At 41.7% G+C, this 22,784-nt stretch overlaps 1 protein-coding gene across 1 annotated transcript in view; it reads right to left on the bottom strand.

Moving 5' to 3' along the window:
• Positions 1-22,784, bottom strand: part of rcor3 (REST corepressor 3) — a gene marked incomplete at both ends in the record, with an annotated part of 121,488 nt that overhangs the window by 86,663 nt on the left and 12,041 nt on the right. Inside the window, 2 exons of the mRNA XM_084318468.1 lie at positions 13,038-13,090; positions 13,197-13,274. Of these exons, the coding sequence (XP_084174594.1) occupies positions 13,038-13,090; positions 13,197-13,274 (131 nt within the window). The remainder of the gene's footprint in view (positions 1-13,037; positions 13,091-13,196; positions 13,275-22,784) is intronic.

Genomic DNA, 22,784 nt, shown 5'->3' with positions numbered 1-22,784 from the left:
TGAAGATGTGTTTTCTAGACACCGGTTGGATTGTGGGGAGGCTGGTGGCTTCTGTCACCGTATCCGACTGACAGACGATCGGCCCTTTCGGTTACCCTACCGGAGGCTCTCCCCCGCCCATTACCAAAAGTTGAGAGAGACTCTGAACGAGATGGAGGACAGGGAGATAATTAGGAAGTCGAGTAGCGAGTATGCATCTCCCCTTGTTCTCTGTTGGAAAAAGAATGGGGAATTGAGACTGTGCACAGATTTCAGGTGGTTAAACGCTCGTACTGTGAAAGATGCACATCCATTACCCCATCAAGCAGATGTACTTGCAGCGCTGGGAGGTAATGCCTTTTTCAGTTCCATGGATTTGACATCCGGGTATTACAATGTCCCACTGCATGAGGATGATAAGAAATACACTGCGTTTTCCTCTCCTCTCGGTTTACATGAATATAACCGTATGCCCCAGGGGCTGTGTAACAGTCCAGCTACGTTCATGAGAATGATGCTCACAATCTTTGGTGATCAGAACTCGCTGAGTCTTCTTTGTTACTTAGATGACCTTCTGGTTTTTGGCAAGTCGGAGGAAGAGAGCTTGCAGAGGCTGGAGATGGTATTCCAGCGTTTACGAGAACACAACCTGAAGTTGTCTCCATCTAAGTGTCAGTTTCTGAGAAAGTCACTGAAGTTTTTGGGACACATTGTTTCTCGGGAGGGGATAGCCACAGACCCCGATAAGGTGCAGGCGATAGTGGGTGTGACGGAGAGCGATATTATGGAGTCGGATGGGGTCACCCCGTCTGCCAATAAGATCCGGTCATTTTTAGGAATGATGGTGTATTATCAGCATTACATTGAGAACTGCTCTGTAGTTGCAAGACCACTGTTTCAGTTGACCACGGGTGTGAAGAAGCCACGGAGAGGCAAAGTAAAAAGCAAGAGAGCTGCCCCCCTTCGTAGGCTTAGTGCAGCAGACTGGACTGTGGAGTGTAGGGAGGCCTTTGAGGCGTTAAAAGCCGCATTGGTGGGACAAACTCTGTTGGCTCACCCTGACTTTTCTCAGCCATTTTTATTGTCTGTAGATGCATCCACTAGTGGACTGGGAGCTGTGCTTTCACAAGTGCAGGAAGGGTGTGGCACAGCCAGGCCCATAGCTTTTGCTAGTAAATCTTTGAATCATGCTCAGTCTAAATATCCCGCTCATAGGCTTGAGTTTCTCGCCATGAAATGGGCTATACACGACAAGTTTAGCCATTGGCTGCGAGGACATAGATTTACAGTGTGGACAGACAATAATCCCCTTAAGTACATCCTCACAAAGCCAAAACTCGATGCATGCGAGCAGAGATGGGTGGCGAAGCTGGCACCTTTTGATTTTGACATTCAGTACATCCCTGGGCCTAAGAATACAGTAGCTGATGCACTGAGCAGGGAGCCGTTTGCTAAACCTAGAGTGATGCACAGGCTGACAAGGACCTCGTATGATGTCTTGTTGAGGGAGGCTAGAGGTTTAGAAGTGGATGACGTGCAGAACATGTTCCGTCTTACCTGTGAGGAACCAGAGGTGAGGAGGAAGGGTCTAGGACTGTCAACTCAGAGTTCCTTTAAGGCCAGTGGTGAGGTGGGTAGTGACAGTGGGAGCATATCTCGTGAAGAGGTATCTGCTGTACTCCACACACATCGCTGTTGGGAGGATGGCGCAGCTATGAGAGCAGTCTCTCACGTGCAGCAGTTAGAGAGGTTGGTGTCCATGGGACAGAGCCCATTGCCTGTTCTCACTCACGAGGAATTGTACAACAGACAGTGCCAGGACCCTGTTACTGGTAGAGTCAAATTCTTTGTAGATAGAGGCCGCCGCCCATCTCGAAGAGAGAGAGTTCATGAGTCGAAAGAAACAAACCGCACATTGAGACAGTGGGGAAAACTCACAACAAAATTGGGAGTGTTGTACCGTGTTTCAAAACACGTTGTGAGTGGGAAGAAGGTCTTTCAATATGTTGTACCGAGCACTCTGAGAGGACAGGTGCTAAAAGGGGTACATGACGAGGCTGGGCACCAGGGCCAGCAGCGCACATTGTGGCTCACTAGACAACGTTTCTATTGGGACTCCATGGAAAAGGATGTCAAAGAATATGTGAGTCATTGTAAGAGGTGTGTACTGAGCAAAGCACCTGAGCCGGAGGCTAAGGCTCCGCTGGTATCTATAGTCACCACTGCACCACTGGAGTTGGTGTGTATTGACTTTTGGTCGGCTGAGGATGCCAATAATAAGTCCATTGATGTGCTTGTTATAACTGACCATTTTACCAAACTAGCGTGTGCTTATCCGTGTCCCAATCAGTCTGCAAAGACGGTGGCCAGAGTGCTCTGGAATAATTTCTTTTCTGTTTATGGCTTTGCAGCCTGCATTCATAGCGACAGAGGAGCTAATTTTGAGAGTGCACTCATCGCAGAAATGCTTCAGATGGCAGGGGTTGAAAAGTCCCATACCACGCCATACCATCCTATGGGAAATGGACAGGTAGAACGTCTAAACCGCACTTTGGGTAGTATGATACGTGCCTTGCCACCTCGTTCCAAGGTGAAATGGCCTCAGATGTTGAACACTCTGACGTTTGCTTATAATTGCACAGTGCATGAGACCACAGGGGTCCCACCCTTCTTTTTGATGTTTGGTCGCACTCCAAGATTGCCTGTCGATGTCATGTTTCAGAGTGTCCTTTTGGATGGAGATACGGTAGATGTGGATAAGTATGTCCAGTCACTGGGAAAGGATCTAAGGGAAGCAATGGCGCTTGCTCAAAAGCATACTGAGAAGCAACAGACCAGGCAGGCTGAGGTGTATAACAGACAGTTGAAGGGACATGCAGTAGAGAAGGGGGATCGGGTCTTACTGGCAAATAAGCGGGAGCGAGGCAAGAGAAAGCTAGCTGACCGCTGGGAGAGTGCCGTCTATACTGTAGTGTGTAAAAACAGTGGGCTGAACATATACAGTATCCGTCATCCTGTCACAGGGAGGATTAAGACTGTTCATAGGAACTTGATTATGCCCGTCAATTTCCTGCCTCTGCCGTCATGGGACGAGCCAGAGATTGAGGTGTCTATTCCTGGCACTGGTCCGAGTGAGGAAATGACAGATGATTCTGATCAGGATGAGCTGCGAACTGCCCGGTGGGTTGCTCATCTCCCTGAGTCCAGTGTGGAGAGGGTAGTAGATACCACGACAGGGATGGGTGTATCAGAGCCAGCAGAGGAGCAGGTGGGGAGCATGAGTAGTGATCAACATCATAATATTGCACTTGAGTCACATAGTGGTGAGGAGCAGGAGTGTAAACTGAAGAAACCACGCCACTTCTGGATGGAGGGACCAGATGCAGATGTTGAATCAGAGGAGTCATACTCTGTAATTGTTTATCAGGATAGTGATCAGTCGTCAGACACGACAACTGTGGAATCATTTACTGGAGACATGATTGCTTCGGAGGAGACCCCTTGTAATGCATCCTTATTGGTACCAGTGAGTGAACCTGAATCGGCCATTGTCGATGTCACACCAAGTGTAGTTGAGCCACCTCAAGGGGTTTACACTAGGCGGGGGAGACTAATCAGGCCAGTTAACAGGCTCATTCAGACGATGGCAGTACAAGTCAGGGCTCTGCTGTCATCCTAGAAGATGATACAATTTTTTTTTGTTTTCTTTTGAGTAATTATTTTTATTACTGGAATTTTTTTTTCTTTTCTTTCATTGATTTTGCTGTTTGATTTTCTTTGAGTCATACTGGTAGTTACGGTTGTCTATTGCACTAGACATGATTTGGTAATTTTGGTGTATTCCGTGGTATAAATGTGTACATGGCATGTTTTTTTGCCTGTGGTTGGATAAGGGATTAGCTATCCTTTATTTTTCCTGATCCTTTATCGGATAGCTTTTGAGCTGGTCGACCTATTTTCTAGGTCTGGAATGAAGGGAATACATTGAGTTACAGGTGACACGTTGACTTGTTGTAATTTTTTATTTTGTTTTCTGTTTCTTTGGTTTATACTTACGCTGTTGAGCTGATTGAAGGGAACGCTGTCCATGATCTGGCATAAGTCAGTGGGGGAGTATGTAGCAGAGTGAAGTGGTTATGCTAGTATCATGGACAGAAACTGGTATCTTTTATCTTAAATATGTGGGTCAAAACAGAAACACTCTTATTTTGAAGGAACAAAAGTGGATCAACGTGGACTAACGTGCACCGAGTCCATTCTAGGTTTTGGAGGGGTGTCTGGTTTACTACTGTATATTAATTCCCTCACATTGAGTTACCAATTCCACAAACGAAATACCGTTTGGGTCCTTTATAATGGGTTTAGAGAAGATAAGATATCTTTCCATTGAACAATTGTTGTATTGTAAATACGTTCAACTAATGTATAAAATGGTTTCGCCGGTTTGTCGACGAGAGACACGCTGGTGGGAGGTGCTCGCTCTCTTTGTGTATGTGCAGCATGAGAGCCAGAGGTATGAGCGTTCGTTTACTTAATATGGGATTTAAATGCTTTGTATAACTTGTTTTGCTATTGAAATACCTTGTTGTGCAATGACATTAATTCGCCTGTGTAAAACAGCAACAGTACGTTCGTGTACTAAACTCGGCATTCTGTTTGACAATATCAGGTGGAGTACACGCTGATAATGGCCAATAACGCCGTCGTGTCTTGTGTGCGTGCTGTTGTGATTAACAGGTATGAACCGCTGTTTTTGTATTTACTTTGGTTTAACTAATGTTTACACACTGTCTTTTATTTCATGTTGTTTCATATGTTGTTATTGAAGCTAGCTTGCACGGAGCAAATGTATATAATGGTTGTAACTGTAGCCGGCGCGCTGTTCTAAATGTGCGCGTGCGGCTCTCTTTGTGTATGTGCAGCATGAGAGCCAGAGGTGGAGTACACGCTGATAATGGCCAATAACGCCGTCGTGTCTTGTGTGCGTGCTGTTGTGATTAACAGGCAATAAACATCATCAACTGGGTACCATTGTCTGAGTGTCTACGTCCACCTCACACCAGACACAACGCAGAATTCATCACGCTACATATACACATATACTCTATATCTCCTTCCACCTTGGTGGCTCTATACACATATACTCTATATCTCCTTCCACCTTGGTGGCTCTATACACATATACTCTATATCTCCAAACAATGGTATATCTGGAGAAAGGCCCATTTCTTTTTTTTACATATTCCTCTACCTCTTGCTTTGAAGCTTTGAGTTGACCTTCCTTTCCATGGCTGAACATTCCTTTAACAAACTTAAATGGATCCCTATACAATGTTGTCCTGACTCGCTTAAGTTGCTCTGCCCTCCTGAGTTCTACTAACTGATATTTGCTCTTCCTGCAAATATGTATTCCCTCCCTCTTTATTCATCCACTGACACCTTTCTCCACTGCTTTCTTTTTTCTTTCTGCCGTCTGGACCTAACTGACTGCCATCTCTCCACCCTGTTTCTCTCAATGATTCCAAATCCTTCAACACCATATTCATAAATAATGTCTCCCATCTTCTTTAATTGTATTTACCTGTTCCTTTAAGCCCATCTAACACCAGTATCAAATCCGTTAATAACCATCTCCCATTATTTCCTTTAATTTGCCCTAGGCCATTTAACTCTAGCTTTTTGCCCACAGCTCTTCTCTCTGGCAGGCAGGCTGGCCTCAGTACCATCTGCATCCTCCTACAGCTCTTCTCTCTGGTCTCAGTACCATCTACATCCTCCTACAGCTCTTCTCTCTGGCCTCAGTACCATCTACATCCTCTCCTACAGCTCTTCTCTCTGGCCTCAGTACCATCTACATCCTCCTACATCTCTTCTCTGTGGCCTCAGTACCATCTACATCCTCCTACATCTCTTCTCTCTGGTCTCAGTACCATCTACATCCTCCTACAGCTCTTCTCTCTGGCCTCAGTACCATCTACATCCTCCTACAGCTCTTCTCTCTGACCTCAGTACCATCTACATCCTCCTACAGCTCTTCTCTCTGGTCTCAGTACCATCTACATCCTCCTACAGCTCTTCTCTCTGGCCTCAGTACCATCTACATCCTACAGCTCTTCTCTCTGGCCTCAGTACCATCTACATCCTACAGCTCTTCTCTCTGGTCTCAGTACCATCTACATCCTCCTACAGCTCTTCTCTCTGGCCTCAGTACCATCTACATCCTACTACAGCTCTCCTCTCTGACCTCAGTACCATCTACATCCTACTACAGCTCTTCTCTCTGGCCTCAGTACCATCTACATCCTCCTACAGCTCTTCTCTCTGGCCTCAGTACCATCTACATCCTCCTACAGCTCTCCTCTCTGACCTCAGTACCATCTACATCCTCCTACAGCTCTCCTCTCTGGTCTCAGTACCATCTACATCCTCCTACAGCTCTTCTCTCTGGTCTCAGTACCATCTACATCCTACAGCTCTTCTCTCTGGCCTCAGTACCATCTACATCCTCCTACAGCTCTTCTCTCTGACCTCAGTACCATCTACATCCTACAGCTCTTCTCTCTGGCCTCAGTACCATCTACATCCTCCTACAGCTCTTCTCTCTGACCTCAGTACCATCTACATCCTCCTACAGCTCTTCTCTCTGGTCTCAGTACCATCTACATCCTCCTACAGCTCTTCTCTCTGACCTCAGTACCATCTACATCCTCCTACAGCTCTTCTCTCTGGTCTCAGTACCATCTACATCCTCCTACAGCTCTTCTCTCTGGCCTCAGTACCATCTACATCCTCCTACAGCTCTTCTCTCTGACCTCAGTACCATCTACATCCTCCTACAGCTCTTCTCTCTGGTCTCAGTACCATCTACATCCTCCTACAGCTCTTCTCTCTGGCCTCAGTACCATCTACATCCTCCTACAGTTCTTCTCTCTGGCCTCAGTACCATCTACATCCTCCTACAGCTCTTCTCTCTGGTCTCAGTACCATCTACATCCTCCTACAGCTCTTCTCTCTGGTCTCAGTACCATCTACATCCTCCTACAGCTCTTCTCTCTGACCTCAGTACCATCTACATCCTCCTACAGCTCTCCTCTCTGGTCTCAGTACCATCTACATCCTCCTACAGCTCTTCTCTCTGGCCTCAGTACCATCTACATCCTCCTACAGCTCTTCTCTCTGGCCTCAGTACCATCTACATCCTACAGCTCTCCTCTCTGGCCTCAGTACCATCTACATCCTCCTACAGCTCTTCTCTCTGGCCTCAGTACCATCTACATCCTACAGCTCTTCTCTCTGGCCTCAGTACCATCTACATCATCCTACAGCTCTTCTCTCTGGCCTCAGTACCATCTACATCCTCCTACAGCTCTTCTCTCTGGCCTCAGTACCATCTACATCCTCCTACAGCTCTTCTCTCTGACCTCAGTACCATCTACATCCTACAGCTCTTCTCTCTGGTCTCAGTACCATCTACATCCTCCTACAGCTCTTCTCTCTGGCCTCAGTACCATCTTCATCGTACAGCCCTTCTCTCTGGCCTCAGTACCATCTACATCCTCCTACAGCTCTTCTCTCTGGCCTCAGTACCATCTACATCCTCCTACAGCTCTTCTCTCTGGTCTCAGTACCATCTACATCCTACAGCTCTCCTCTCTGGTCTCAGTACCATCTACATCCTCCTACAGCTCTTCTCTCTGGCCTCAGTACCATCTACATCCTCCTACAGCTCTTCTCTCTGGTCTCAGTACCATCTACATCCTCCTACAGCTCTTCTCTCTGACCTCAGTACCATCTACATCCTCCTACAGCTCTTCTCTCTGGTCTCAGTACCATCTACATCCTCCTACAGCTCTTCTCTCTGGCCTCAGTACCATCTACATCCTCCTACAGCTCTTCTCTCTGGTCTCAGTACCATCTACATCCTCCTACAGCTCTTCTCTCTGGTCTCAGTACCATCTACATCCTACAGCTCTCCTCTCTGGCCTCAGTACCATCTACATCCTCCTACAGCTCTTCTCTCTGGTCTCAGTACCATCTACATCCTACAGCTCTCCTCTCTGGCCTCAGTACCATCTACATCCTCCTACAGCTCTTCTCTCTGGTCTCAGTACCATCTACATCCTACAGCTCTCCTCTCTGGTCTCAGTACCATCTACATCCTCCTACAGCTCTTCTCTCTGGCCTCAGTACCATCTACATCCTCCTACAGCTCTTCTCTCTGGTCTCAGTACCATCTACATCCTCCTACAGCTCTTCTCTCTGACCTCAGTACCATCTACATCCTCCTACAGCTCTTCTCTCTGGTCTCAGTACCATCTACATCCTCCTACAGCTCTTCTCTCTGGCCTCAGTACCATCTACATCCTCCTACAGCTCTTCTCTCTGACCTCAGTACCATCTACATCCTCCTACAGCTCTTCTCTCTGGTCTCAGTACCATCTACATCCTCCTACAGCTCTTCTCTCTGGCCTCAGTACCATCTACATCCTCCTACAGCTCTTCTCTCTGGTCTCAGTACCATCTACATCCTCCTACAGCTCTTCTCTCTGGTCTCAGTACCATCTACATCCTCCTACAGCTCTTCTCTCTGACCTCAGTACCATCTACATCCTCCTACAGCTCTCCTCTCTGGTCTCAGTACCATCTACATCCTCCTACAGCTCTTCTCTCTGGCCTCAGTACCATCTACATCCTACAGCTCTCCTCTCTGGCCTCAGTACCATCTACATCCTCCTACAGCTCTTCTCTCTGACCTCAGTACCATCTACATCCTCCTACAGCTCTCCTCTCTGGTCTCAGTACCATCTACATCCTCCTACAGCTCTTCTCTCTGGCCTCAGTACCATCTACATCCTCCTACAGCTCTTCTCTCTGGCCTCAGTACCATCTACATCCTACAGCTCTCCTCTCTGGCCTCAGTACCATCTACATCCTCCTACAGCTCTTCTCTCTGGCCTCAGTACCATCTACATCCTACAGCTCTTCTCTCTGGCCTCAGTACCATCTACATCATCCTACAGCTCTTCTCTCTGGCCTCAGTACCATCTACATCCTCCTACAGCTCTTCTCTCTGGCCTCAGTACCATCTACATCCTCCTACAGCTCTTCTCTCTGACCTCAGTACCATCTACATCCTACAGCTCTTCTCTCTGGTCTCAGTACCATCTACATCCTCCTACAGCTCTTCTCTCTGGCCTCAGTACCATCTTCATCGTACAGCCCTTCTCTCTGGCCTCAGTACCATCTACATCCTCCTACAGCTCTTCTCTCTGGCCTCAGTACCATCTACATCCTCCTACAGCTCTTCTCTCTGGTCTCAGTACCATCTACATCCTACAGCTCTCCTCTCTGGTCTCAGTACCATCTACATCCTCCTACAGCTCTTCTCTCTGGCCTCAGTACCATCTACATCCTCCTACAGCTCTTCTCTCTGGTCTCAGTACCATCTACATCCTCCTACAGCTCTTCTCTCTGACCTCAGTACCATCTACATCCTCCTACAGCTCTTCTCTCTGGTCTCAGTACCATCTACATCCTCCTACAGCTCTTCTCTCTGGCCTCAGTACCATCTACATCCTCCTACAGCTCTTCTCTCTGGTCTCAGTACCATCTACATCCTCCTACAGCTCTTCTCTCTGGTCTCAGTACCATCTACATCCTACAGCTCTCCTCTCTGGCCTCAGTACCATCTACATCCTCCTACAGCTCTTCTCTCTGGTCTCAGTACCATCTACATCCTACAGCTCTCCTCTCTGGCCTCAGTACCATCTACATCCTCCTACAGCTCTTCTCTCTGGTCTCAGTACCATCTACATCCTACAGCTCTCCTCTCTGGTCTCAGTACCATCTACATCCTCCTACAGCTCTTCTCTCTGGCCTCAGTACCATCTACATCCTCCTACAGCTCTTCTCTCTGGTCTCAGTACCATCTACATCCTCCTACAGCTCTTCTCTCTGACCTCAGTACCATCTACATCCTCCTACAGCTCTTCTCTCTGGTCTCAGTACCATCTACATCCTCCTACAGCTCTTCTCTCTGGCCTCAGTACCATCTACATCCTCCTACAGCTCTTCTCTCTGACCTCAGTACCATCTACATCCTCCTACAGCTCTTCTCTCTGGTCTCAGTACCATCTACATCCTCCTACAGCTCTTCTCTCTGGCCTCAGTACCATCTACATCCTCCTACAGCTCTTCTCTCTGGTCTCAGTACCATCTACATCCTCCTACAGCTCTTCTCTCTGGTCTCAGTACCATCTACATCCTCCTACAGCTCTTCTCTCTGACCTCAGTACCATCTACATCCTCCTACAGCTCTCCTCTCTGGTCTCAGTACCATCTACATCCTCCTACAGCTCTTCTCTCTGGCCTCAGTACCATCTACATCCTACAGCTCTCCTCTCTGGCCTCAGTACCATCTACATCCTCCTACAGCTCTTCTCTCTGACCTCAGTACCATCTACATCCTCCTACAGCTCTTCTCTCTGGCCTCAGTACCATCTACATCCTCCTACAGCTCTTCTCTCTGGTCTCAGTACCATCTACATCCTCCTACAGCTCTTCTCTCTGGTCTCAGTACCATCTACATCCTCCTACAGCTCTTCTCTCTGGCCTCAGTACCATCTACATCCTCCTACAGCTCTTCTCTCTGGCCTCAGTACCATCTACATCCTACAGCTCTCCTCTCTGGCCTCAGTACCATCTACATCCTCCTACAGCTCTTCTCTCTGGCCTCAGTACCATCTACATCCTCCTACAGCTCTTCTCTCTGACCTCAGTACCATCTACATCCTCCTACAGCTCTTCTCTCTGGTCTCAGTACCATCTACATCCTCCTACAGCTCTTCTCTCTGGTCTCAGTACCATCTACATCCTCCTACAGCTCTTCTCTCTGGCCTCAGTACCATCTACATCCTCCTACAGCTCTTCTCTCTGGTCTCAGTACCATCTACATCCTCCTACAGCTCTTCTCTCTGACCTCAGTACCATCTACATCCTCCTACAGCTCTTCTCTCTGGTCTCAGTACCATCTACATCCTCCTACAGCTCTTCTCTCTGGCCTCAGTACCATCTACATCCTCCTACAGCTCTTCTCTCTGGTCTCAGTACCATCTACATCCTCCTACAGCTCTTCTCTCTGGCCTCAGTACCATCTACATCCTCCTACAGCTCTTCTCTCTGGTCTCAGTACCATCTACATCCTCCTACAGCTCTTCTCTCTGGTCTCAGTACCATCTACATCCTCCTACAGCCCTTCTCTCTGACCTCAGTACCATCTACATCCTCCTACAGCTCTCCTCTCTGGTCTCAGTACCATCTACATCCTCCTACAGCTCTTCTCTCTGGCCTCAGTACCATCTACATCCTACAGCTCTCCTCTCTGGCCTCAGTACCATCTACATCCTCCTACAGCTCTTCTCTCTGACCTCAGTACCATCTACATCCTCCTACAGCTCTTCTCTCTGGCCTCAGTACCATCTACATCCTCCTACAGCTCTTCTCTCTGGTCTCAGTACCATCTACATCCTCCTACAGCTCTTCTCTCTGGTCTCAGTACCATCTACATCCTCCTACAGCTCTTCTCTCTGGCCTCAGTACCATCTACATCCTCCTACAGCTCTTCTCTCTGGCCTCAGTACCATCTACATCCTACAGCTCTCCTCTCTGGCCTCAGTACCATCTACATCCTCCTACAGCTCTTCTCTCTGGCCTCAGTACCATCTACATCCTCCTACAGCTCTTCTCTCTGACCTCAGTACCATCTACATCCTCCTACAGCTCTTCTCTCTGGTCTCAGTACCATCTACATCCTCCTACAGCTCTTCTCTCTGGCCTCAGTACCATCTACATCCTCCTACAGCTCTTCTCTCTGGCCTCAGTACCATCTACATCCTCCTACAGCTCTTCTCTCTGGTCTCAGTACCATCTACATCCTCCTACAGCTCTTCTCTCTGGCCTCAGTACCATCTACATCCTACAGCTCTCCTCTCTGGTCTCAGTACCATCTACATCCTACAGCTCTTCTCTCTGGCCTCAGTACCATCTACATCCTACAGCTCTTCTCTCTGGTCTCAGTACCATCTACATCATCCTACAGCTCTTCTCTCTGGCCTCAGTACCATCTACATCCTCCTACAGCTCTTCTCTCTGGCCTCAGTACCATCTACATCCTACAGCTCTTCTCTCTGACAGCAGGCTGGCCTCAGTACCCTAATTGTAAATTCACATTAATAAACATATTTGGACAAATGTTCTTTATCTCAACTAGTTATTGTCATTTTGCCTTTATACAGATCATTTTGAACTGACAATATTTACATTTGGTGTTTATTTCTATTGCAGAATTTGCCTTACAATGTATTGAACGGTGGCAATAAAATGTCTTAAAAAGTCTTACATTTATATACCTGTAGCTTTTATATCACCTTTTTCACTCCTGATAAGTTTGTATCTCTGCACATGTGATAGCTCTTCTATCTAATGTTAGCCAGCCGGGTCCAGCAAGCGACCCCAGTGGTAAAAAATAGCATTAGCGGTGGATAGCAAAATGGTCTGTCATCATCTGTCCTATCAGGTAGTGTTAGCAACCGTAGTGAACGCAGAGGCATGTTGTTCAATCTGGTCGGCTGGAAGTGACCGAGGTCAAGTTAAGGCAACAGTTAATCGGGTCTGATTGGAGGGTCCAGAAGATGAGGTGCCGCTTGGGATCGGTCAATTGCAATGACTTGATATTTAGATGATCAAATTCCATTATAGCACAATCATAAAATGGATAAATATACAATCAGAATCATTAGAACTGTTAGAACTGTTGGTTGTCTAGATAAATACAGAATTACTGTATGTGAGGGTACTAATGAACACTAGCCTGCAGATCACAGTTATTTATATTCAAACAATACAGCAAAAGGAAGCAAAGCTAGAAGGTAAAATGTACCTAATTAACATGTTCGTTTAACATTTATTATCAGCATTATAACATATAAAAACCATAAATACACACAAAGCCTAAATTGCATCATGCAACAATCTAGTTCGTTCTACCGGACATACTGTACCTGCTCCACATTATATCCATGCTTCTCCTTTGCAATGGCAATATATTCATCCACTAAGAGAGAGATAGTAAGATTCAGTCACATTCAATATCAATAGCAAATTAAACTATATACAATAGTCATGCATTAGGAAATGTGGCCAGCTGTAATTCGACTTACATTTTGAATCAACAATGGTGTGATAGGGAGACCACACCAACATCCCCCCACTGTCTTTATCTGTGTACTTTGTAGAACCTACAAGATAATATACACAGACAATTATGGAATAATAATAATAATAAAAATAAATATTGCCAGAAGCAACAGGAATCATTAGGATTTAAAAAATAATGTCATACACATGGGTCAACTGTGTTATGAAACATATCCTGTGAGTTTTGTAATGAATGATGTCTGATTTGTGTTGTGTGGTGGCGCCCCCTATTGGGCAATTCAAAATAGTTTTACACACATATCCTACGAGCACTGTAATGATTGGAGAATTATCTTTTATTTAGTCTGATTTCTGTGATGTCACCCCAATTGTTTGGCCTTTGTAGCACCCCCTAGGTGTCAATTTGAATGACACTTCCAGGTTATGCTTGAGGTACTTATGGGGATATATCCTGCAAGCGTTGTGATGATTGTACATCTCTACCAAGATTTGTGTAAATCAGACTTATGGCGTATTAATTATGCCCTTTCAAAGTTCATAGGTGGCAGGGCAAACAAAGACCAATGAAAGTGGATCTTCTTGCTGTGGCCATGAGCGTTTTTTGTTCGCTCTTGTGTAGTTGTGTTGCAGCGCAGGGCACTGCAGTAGTGGACGCTCTACTCTGCTGACATAGTGCTGCACTTCCTGGTTTAATAGCACAGTCTTCAGGTGCTCAGAGATATATATATCTGTATGTCATGCATGTCTTAAATGTCATGATTAGATTAGTTTAGATGATTACTGTAGATTAGATTCTTATATCTGTATGTTGTGTATGTCATAAATGTCATGAATTGAAAATGGGGGACCCTGATGTCAACAAGACGAAAATCTTTCTCTGGTCTGCATCCCCTTAACAATTGTGTGTATTGAGCTGTACTGTACTGTACCCATTCTACAATCTTTTAATTAAAATGTTTAATCAATCAGTATATATTTGTTATTTATTTTTGGTATAGTGCTTAACAAGCATAATTTAATGTTGCCCAGTTGTGGCCTGTTGAGGGGCAATACATATCAAAAGTTCCAAAACATCTATTGTGTTTGTATTTGTATGATCCACTATATAAACATAGTAATTATAATATCTACATACATGGCATTTGATTGGAGGCTAGTCTCACTTTGTCACACAGCAACATTAAAATAGTTTAGATTTGTGTATGTTGTTTATGGAAAAAATGTACTTGAAAGTAACGCAATAGTTACTTTCTGAAGTAACTAGTTACTTTTATAATTTGTAACTGAGTAAGTAATTTAGTTACATTTTGGAAGAAGTAACTAGTAACTGTAACTAATTACTTTTTTAAAGTAACTTGCCCAACACTGCTGGTATGCGTGCCATTAGCGTTAGCCACGCTTCTAGGCCTCTTTTCTTTTGGAAAGAATGATAAAAAAAATTATTAAATAAAGAAATAAAAGAAATAATATTTTTTTTTTGCATTCGACTAGAGGTTGGCAGTCGACTACGGCTCCTTTAGATCGATTAGTCGACTATTCGACTAATAGGGGTCAGCCCTAGAAAGTGGATCTACCCGCTGTGTCCAATGGCAACACACAAGTCCCTATGACTCCCTAGACACATTTATATTATATTATATATACTATATATATTTATTTATATTACGCTTATGAATCTCCAAGGGACCCAAAACTGGATATGTATTTTGGAGAGCAGTGTCAGCTTTTAAACCCAGGCTAAAAGATCGACAGGTGTCATGACTTCTACGCTATCTATTCAGGGTGAGTTAAAATTGTATTGCCCTCAATGGCTGCAAGTTTATCTGGCTGATTGGTTGTGCATTTCTTTGATATTGATTGCATACAGGAAGCCTCCTGCATATGCACGTACTTATGCAATATTATAGCCAGAGTTGATATTTGTGAGCTGGTCGTCTCTCTGGTTTATGAATCTGGTTGTGAATGTGAATTAAAGGGGAACTATTTTACTATTTCTTTCACTATTTGGGCACTTTTACACAATTCCTGTGAGTTTATGGAACACCTCTGTAATTTTGTATTTTTTTTAATTCATTGTTTTGTATTTCTAATCAAGTCCTCAAAAACAGCATTTTTCTACTTCAAGATCTTAAGCCGTTTTGAGCCTGGGCTCCAACCACAGTGGGAACTGTGTGGAAACTCAGCTGATTATCATGCAGCGGTGTCTCTCTGACATCACAAATCAGCACATTTTCAGATGACTCAGTTCAGTGAGGGTGAATATTGTGAGAGGAGAATTGGAAGAATGCGCCAATATGAGAATTAGAGACATAGATCATATTAATATAAGTCCACATAGCTAGGAAACAATGCTAAACACTGAAAAAGGCCATTTATAAGATAGTTCCCCTTTAAGACATCTGCTGTGATGAAGCCTACTATAGCTTGTGTCGACTAAATGACAGACTTTCAACATGGTCTCCGTGTCGACAGTAATGTCGACAAAATACTTTTTTATTTTCTTATTTTGTAATGGCCTATTGAAAACATTCAAAAAACTATTAGCCTCTTCAAAATGTTCAAAGCTGAAAGAAAAACTAACGGACTGTTTTCCAAATGGGAGTGTAGTTTTTAGGTTTGTAAACCATTGAAATAACGAGGCGGAAGTTTCGACTCATTTTACAGAGCACTGTAATGGAGGTTGCTGTTCCACCTGTCACCACTAGGTGCCCCCGTATAATAAGGAATGACGAGGTTGCTGTTCCACCTGTCACCACAACCGGATACTGATAATGGAGACTGACACAACATTAATGCTGTCATCACAACCATAGATATCTATAGAACACATCTATGATCACAACAACCGGATACTCGTCATGGAGACTGACACAACATTAATGCTGTCACAACAACCGGATACTGCTCATTGAAAATGTATTAAAAACAGACGTAGGCGATCAGACAGATGAATATAGCTGCTTAATGTTATGTTAAATGTTACAGAACAGTGCTGAAAGCACAGTGTAGACATGGCCTATTGGAATGGCGGTGATACGCTTGGAAAAATATACCTTACATTGAGATACATGTTGTGGTACATTAAGCCATATAACATATAGTGCGTTTTTTAAGTTAATCTTTAAAAAAAAGCAAAAAATGACAACTTGTCAGTATATGCCTCCGACACATTGACTAGTGTCGTTCAAGTCCCTACTAGCTTGTAAATGCAGCTAGTTGGTCCCAAAATGTATCTTGTCTTACTGTGAAAGTGCTGTGTGAGTGTCTTACTGTGAAAGTGCTGTGTGAGTGTCTTACTGTGAAAGTGCTGTGTGAGTGTCTTACTGTGAAAGTGCTGTGTGAGTGTCTTACTGTGAAAGCCTGTGCTGTGTGAGTGTCTTACTGTGAAAGTGCTGTGTGAGTGTCTTACTGTGAAAGCCTGTGCTGTGTGAGTGTCTTACTGTGAAAGCCTGTGCTGTGTGAGTGTCTTACTGTGAAAGTGCTGTGTGAGTGTCTTACTGTGAAAGCCTGTGCTGTGTGAGTGTCTTACTGTGAAAGTGCTGTGTGAGTGTCTTACTGTGAAAGCCTGTGCTGTGTGAGTGTCTTACTGTGAAAGCCTGTGCTGTGTGAGTGTCTTACTGTGAAAGTGCTGTGTGAGTGTCTTACTGTGAAAGTGCTGTGTGAGTGTCTTACTGTGAAAGCCTGTGCTGTGTGAGTGTCTTACTGTGAAAGTGCTGTGTGAGTGTCTTACTGTGAAAGCCTGTGCTGTGTGAGTGTCTTACTGTGAAAGTGCTGTGTGAGTGTCTTACTGTGAAAGTGCTGTGTGAGTGTCTTACTGTGAAAGTGCTGTGTGAGGCTCTTACTGTGAAAGCCTGTGCTGTGTGACTGTGAGGCTCTTACTGTGAAAGCCTGTGCTGTGTGACTGTGAGGCTCTTACTTTGAAAGCCTGTGCTGTGTGACTGTGAGGCTCTTACTTTGAAAGCCTGTGCTGTGTGACTGTGAGGCTCTTACTGTGAAAGCCTGTGCTGTGTGACTGTGATGCTCTTACTGTGAAAGCCTGTGCTGTGTGACTGTGAGGCTCTTACTGTGAAAGCCTGTGCTGTGTGACTGTGAGGCTCTTACTGTGAAAGCCTGTGCTGTGTGACTGAGGCTCTTACTGTGAAAGCCTGTGCTGTGTGACTGTGAGGCTCTTACTGTGAAAGGCAACAGCAAGACTAATGTTGTTTGATATTATGTAGCCTAGCTAGTCATTATATTATAATCTGCATGTAAACCTACAGGTCTCTCTAGTCTGCATGTAAACCTACAGGTCTCTCTAGTCATTATATTATAATCTACATGTAAACCTACAGGTCTCTAGTCATTATATTATAATCTGCATGTAAACCTACAGGTCTCTCTAGTCATTATATTATAATCTGCATGTAAACCTACAGGTCTCTAGTCATTATATTATAATCTGCATGTAAACCTACAGGTCTCTAGTCATTATATTATAATCTGCATGTAAACCTACAGGTCTCTCTAGTCATTATATTATAATCTGCATGTAAACCTACAGGTCTCTAGTCATTATATTATAATATGTATGTAAACCTACAGGTCTCTCTAGTCATTATATTATAATCTGCATGTAAACCTACAGGTCTCTCTAGTCATTATATTATAATCTACATGTAAACCTACAGGTCTCTAGTCATTATATTATAATCTGCATGTAAAGCTACAGGTCTCTAGTCATTATATTATAATCTGCATGTAAACCTACAGGTCTCTCTAGTCATTATATTATAATCTACATGTAAACCTACAGGTCTCTAGTCATTATATTATAATCTGCATGTAAACCTACAGGTCTCTAGTCATTATATTATAATCTACATGTAAACCTACAGGTCTCTAGTCATTATATTATAATCTGCATGTAAACCTACAGGTCTCTAGTCATTATATTATAATCTACATGTAAACCTACAGGTCTCTAGTCATTATATTATAATCTGCATGTAAACCTACAGGTCTCTCTAGTCATTATATTATAATCTGTATGTAAACCTACAGGTCTCTAGTCATTATATTATAATCTGCATGTAAACCTACAGGTCTCTAGTCATTATATTATAATCTGTATGTAAACCTACAGGTCTCTCTAGTCATTATATTATAATCTGTATGTAAACCTACAGGTCTCTAGTCATTATATTATAATCTGCATGTAAACCTACAGGTCTCTAGTCATTATATTATAATCTGCATGTAAACCTACAGGTCTCTCTAGTCATTATATTATAATCTGCATGTAAACCTACAGGTCTCTCTAGTCATTATATTATAATCTGCATGTAAACCTACAGGTCTCTCTAGTCATTATATTATAATCTGCATGTAAACCTACAGGTCTCTAGTCATTATATTATAATCTGCATGTAAACCTACAGGTCTCTCTAGTCATTATATTATAATCTGTATGTAAACCTACAGGTCTCTCTAGTCATTATATTATAATCTGTATGTAAACCTACAGGTCTCTAGTCATTATATTATAATCTACATGTAAACCTACAGGTCTCTAGTCATTATATTATAATCTACATGTAAACCTACAGGTCTCTCTAGTCATTATATTATAATCTGCATGTAAACCTACAGGTCTCTAGTCATTATATTATAATCTGTATGTAAACCTACAGGTCTCTAGTCATTATATTATAATCTACATGTAAACCTACAGGTCTCTCTAGTCATTATATTATAATCTACATGTAAACCTACAGGTCTCTCTAGTCATTATATTATAATCTGTATGTAAACCTACAGGTCTCTCTAGTCATTATATTATAATCTGCATGTAAACCTACAGGTCTCTAGTCATTATATTATAATCTGCATGTAAACCTACAGGTCTCTCTAGTCATTATATTATAATCTGCATGTAAACCTACAGGTCTCTCTAGTCATTATATTATAATCTACATGTAAACCTACAGGTCTCTCTAGTCATTATATTATAATCTACATGTAAACCTACAGGTCTCTCTAGTCATTATATTATAATCTACATGTAAACCTACAGGTCTCTCTAGTCATTATATTATAATCTGTATGTAAACCTACAGGTCTCTAGTCATTATATTATAATCTGCATGTAAACCTACAGGTCTCTAGTCATTATATTATAATCTGCATGTAAACCTACAGGTCTCTCTAGTCATTATATTATAATCTACATGTAAACCTACAGGTCTCTCTAGTCATTATATTATAATCTGTATGTAAACCTACAGGTCTCTAGTCATTATATTATAATCTGTATGTAAACCTACAGGTCTCTAGTCATTATATTATAATCTGTAGGTAAACCTACAGGTCTCTCTAGTCATTATATTATAATCTACATGTAAACCTACAGGTCTCTAGTCATTATATTATAATCTACATGTAAACCTACAGGTCTCTAGTCATTATATTATAATCTGTATGTAAACCTACAGGTCTCTAGTCATTATATTATAATCTGTATGTAAACCTACAGGTCTCTAGTCATTATATTATAATCTACATGTAAACCTACAGGTCTCTAGTCATTATATTATAATCTGCATGTAAACCTACAGGTCTCTAGTCATTATATTATAATCTGCATGTAAACCTACAGGTCTCTAGTCATTATATTATAATCTACATGTAAACCTACAGGTCTCTCTAGTCATTATATTATAATCTGCATGTAAACCTACAGGTCTCTAGTCATTATATTATAATCTGCATGTAAACCTACAGGTCTCTAGTCATTATATTATAATCTACATGTAAACCTACAGGTCTCTCTAGTCATTATATTATAATCTGCATGTAAACCTACAGGTCTCTAGTCATTATATTATAATCTGTATGTAAACCTACAGGTCTCTAGTCATTATATTATAATCTACATGTAAACCTACAGGTCTCTCTAGTCATTATATTATAATCTACATGTAAACCTACAGGTCTCTCTAGTCATTATATTATAATCTGCATGTAAACCTACAGGTCTCTAGTCATTATATTATAATCTACATGTAAACCTACAGGTCTCTAGTCATTATATTATAATCTACATGTAAACCTACAGGTCTCTCTAGTCATTATATTATAATCTGTATGTAAACCTACAGGTCTCTCTAGTCATTATATTATAATCTGCATGTAAACCTACAGGTCTCTCTAGTCATTATATTATAATCTGCATGTAAACCTACAGGTCTCTCTAGTCATTATATTATAATCTACATGTAAACCTACAGGTCTCTAGTCATTATATTATAATCTACATGTAAACCTACAGGTCTCTAGTCATTATATTATAATCTGCATGTAAACCTACAGGTCTCTCTAGTCATTATATTATAATCTACATGTAAACCTACAGGTCTCTAGTCATTATATTATAATCTGCATGTAAACCTACAGGTCTCTCTAGTCATTATATTATAATCTGCATGTAAACCTACAGGTCTCTAGTCATTATATTATAATCTGCATGTAAACCTACAGGTCTCTCTAGTCATTATATTATAATCTACATGTAAACCTACAGGTCTCTCTAGTCATCATATTATAATCTGCATGTAAACCTACAGGTCTCTAGTCATTATATTATAATCTGCATGTAAACCTACAGGTCTCTCTAGTCATTATATTATAATCTACATGTAAATCTACAGGTCTCTAGTCATTATATTATAATCTGCATGTAAAACTACAGGTCTCTAGTCATTATATTATAATCTGCATGTAAACCTACAGGTCTCTCTAGTCATTATATTATAATCTACATGTAAACCTACAGGTCTCTCTAGTCATTATATTATAATCTGCATGTAAACCTACAGGTCTCTAGTCATTATATTATAATCTGCATGTGAACCTACAGGTCTCTAGTCATTATATTATAATCTACATGTAAACCTACAGGTCTCTCTAGTCATTATATTATAATCTGTATGTAAACCTACAGGTCTCTCTAGTCATTATATTATAATCTGCATGTAAACCTACAGGTCTCTAGTCATTATATTATAATCTGCATGTAAACCTACAGGTCTCTCTAGTCATTATATTATAATCTGCATGTAAACCTACAGGTCTCTCTAGTCATTATATTATAATCTACATGTAAACCTACAGGTCTCTCTAGTCATTATATTATAATCTACATGTAAACCTACAGGTCTCTCTAGTCATTATATTATAATCTACATGTAAACCTAAAGGTCTCTCTAGTCATTATATTATAATCTGTATGTAAACCTACAGGTCTCTAGTCATTATATTATAATCTGCATGTAAACCTACAGGTCTCTAGTCATTATATTATAATCTGCATGTAAACCTACAGGTCTCTCTAGTCATTATATTATAATCTACATGTAAACCTACAGGTCTCTCTAGTCATTATATTATAATCTGTATGTAAACCTACAGGTCTCTAGTCATTATATTATAATCTGTATGTAAACCTACAGGTCTCTAGTCATTATATTATAATCTGTAGGTAAACCTACAGGTCTCTCTAGTCATTATATTATAATCTACATGTAAACCTACAGGTCTCTAGTCATTATATTATAATCTACATGTAAACCTACAGGTCTCTAGTCATTATATTATAATCTGTATGTAAACCTACAGGTCTCTAGTCATTATATTATAATCTGTATGTAAACCTACAGGTCTCTAGTCATTATATTATAATCTACATGTAAACCTACAGGTCTCTAGTCATTATATTATAATCTGCATGTAAACCTACAGGTCTCTAGTCATTATATTATAATCTGCATGTAAACCTACAGGTCTCTAGTCATTATATTATAATCTACATGTAAACCTACAGGTCTCTCTAGTCATTATATTATAATCTGCATGTAAACCTACAGGTCTCTAGTCATTATATTATAATCTGCATGTAAACCTACAGGTCTCTAGTCATTATATTATAATCTACATGTAAACCTACAGGTCTCTCTAGTCATTATATTATAATCTGCATGTAAACCTACAGGTCTCTAGTCATTATATTATAATCTGTATGTAAACCTACAGGTCTCTAGTCATTATATTATAATCTACATGTAAACCTACAGGTCTCTCTAGTCATTATATTATAATCTACATGTAAATCTACAGGTCTCTCTAGTCATTATATTATAATCTGCATGTAAACCTACAGGTCTCTAGTCATTATATTATAATCTACATGTAAACCTACAGGTCTCTAGTCATTATATTATAATCGACATGTAAACCTACAGGTCTCTCTAGTCATTATATTATAATCTGTATGTAAATCTACAGGTCTCTCTAGTCATTATATTATAATCTGCATGTAAACCTACAGGTCTCTCTAGTCATTATATTATAATCTGCATGTAAACCTACAGGTCTCTCTAGTCATTATATTATAATCTACATGTAAACCTACAGGTCTCTAGTCATTATATTATAATCTACATGTAAACCTACAGGTCTCTAGTCATTATATTATAATCTGCATGTAAACCTACAGGTCTCTCTAGTCATTATATTATAATCTACATGTAAACCTACAGGTCTCTAGTCATTATATT

This window comes from Notolepis coatsorum (genome assembly GCF_963971535.1).
Source record: "Notolepis coatsorum genome assembly, chromosome: 7".
In the NCBI taxonomy this organism is placed as follows: domain Eukaryota; kingdom Metazoa; phylum Chordata; class Actinopteri; order Aulopiformes; family Paralepididae; genus Notolepis; species Notolepis coatsorum.
Note: the sequence above shows the minus strand (reverse complement) of the source record. Positions and strands in the feature narration are given on the sequence as shown.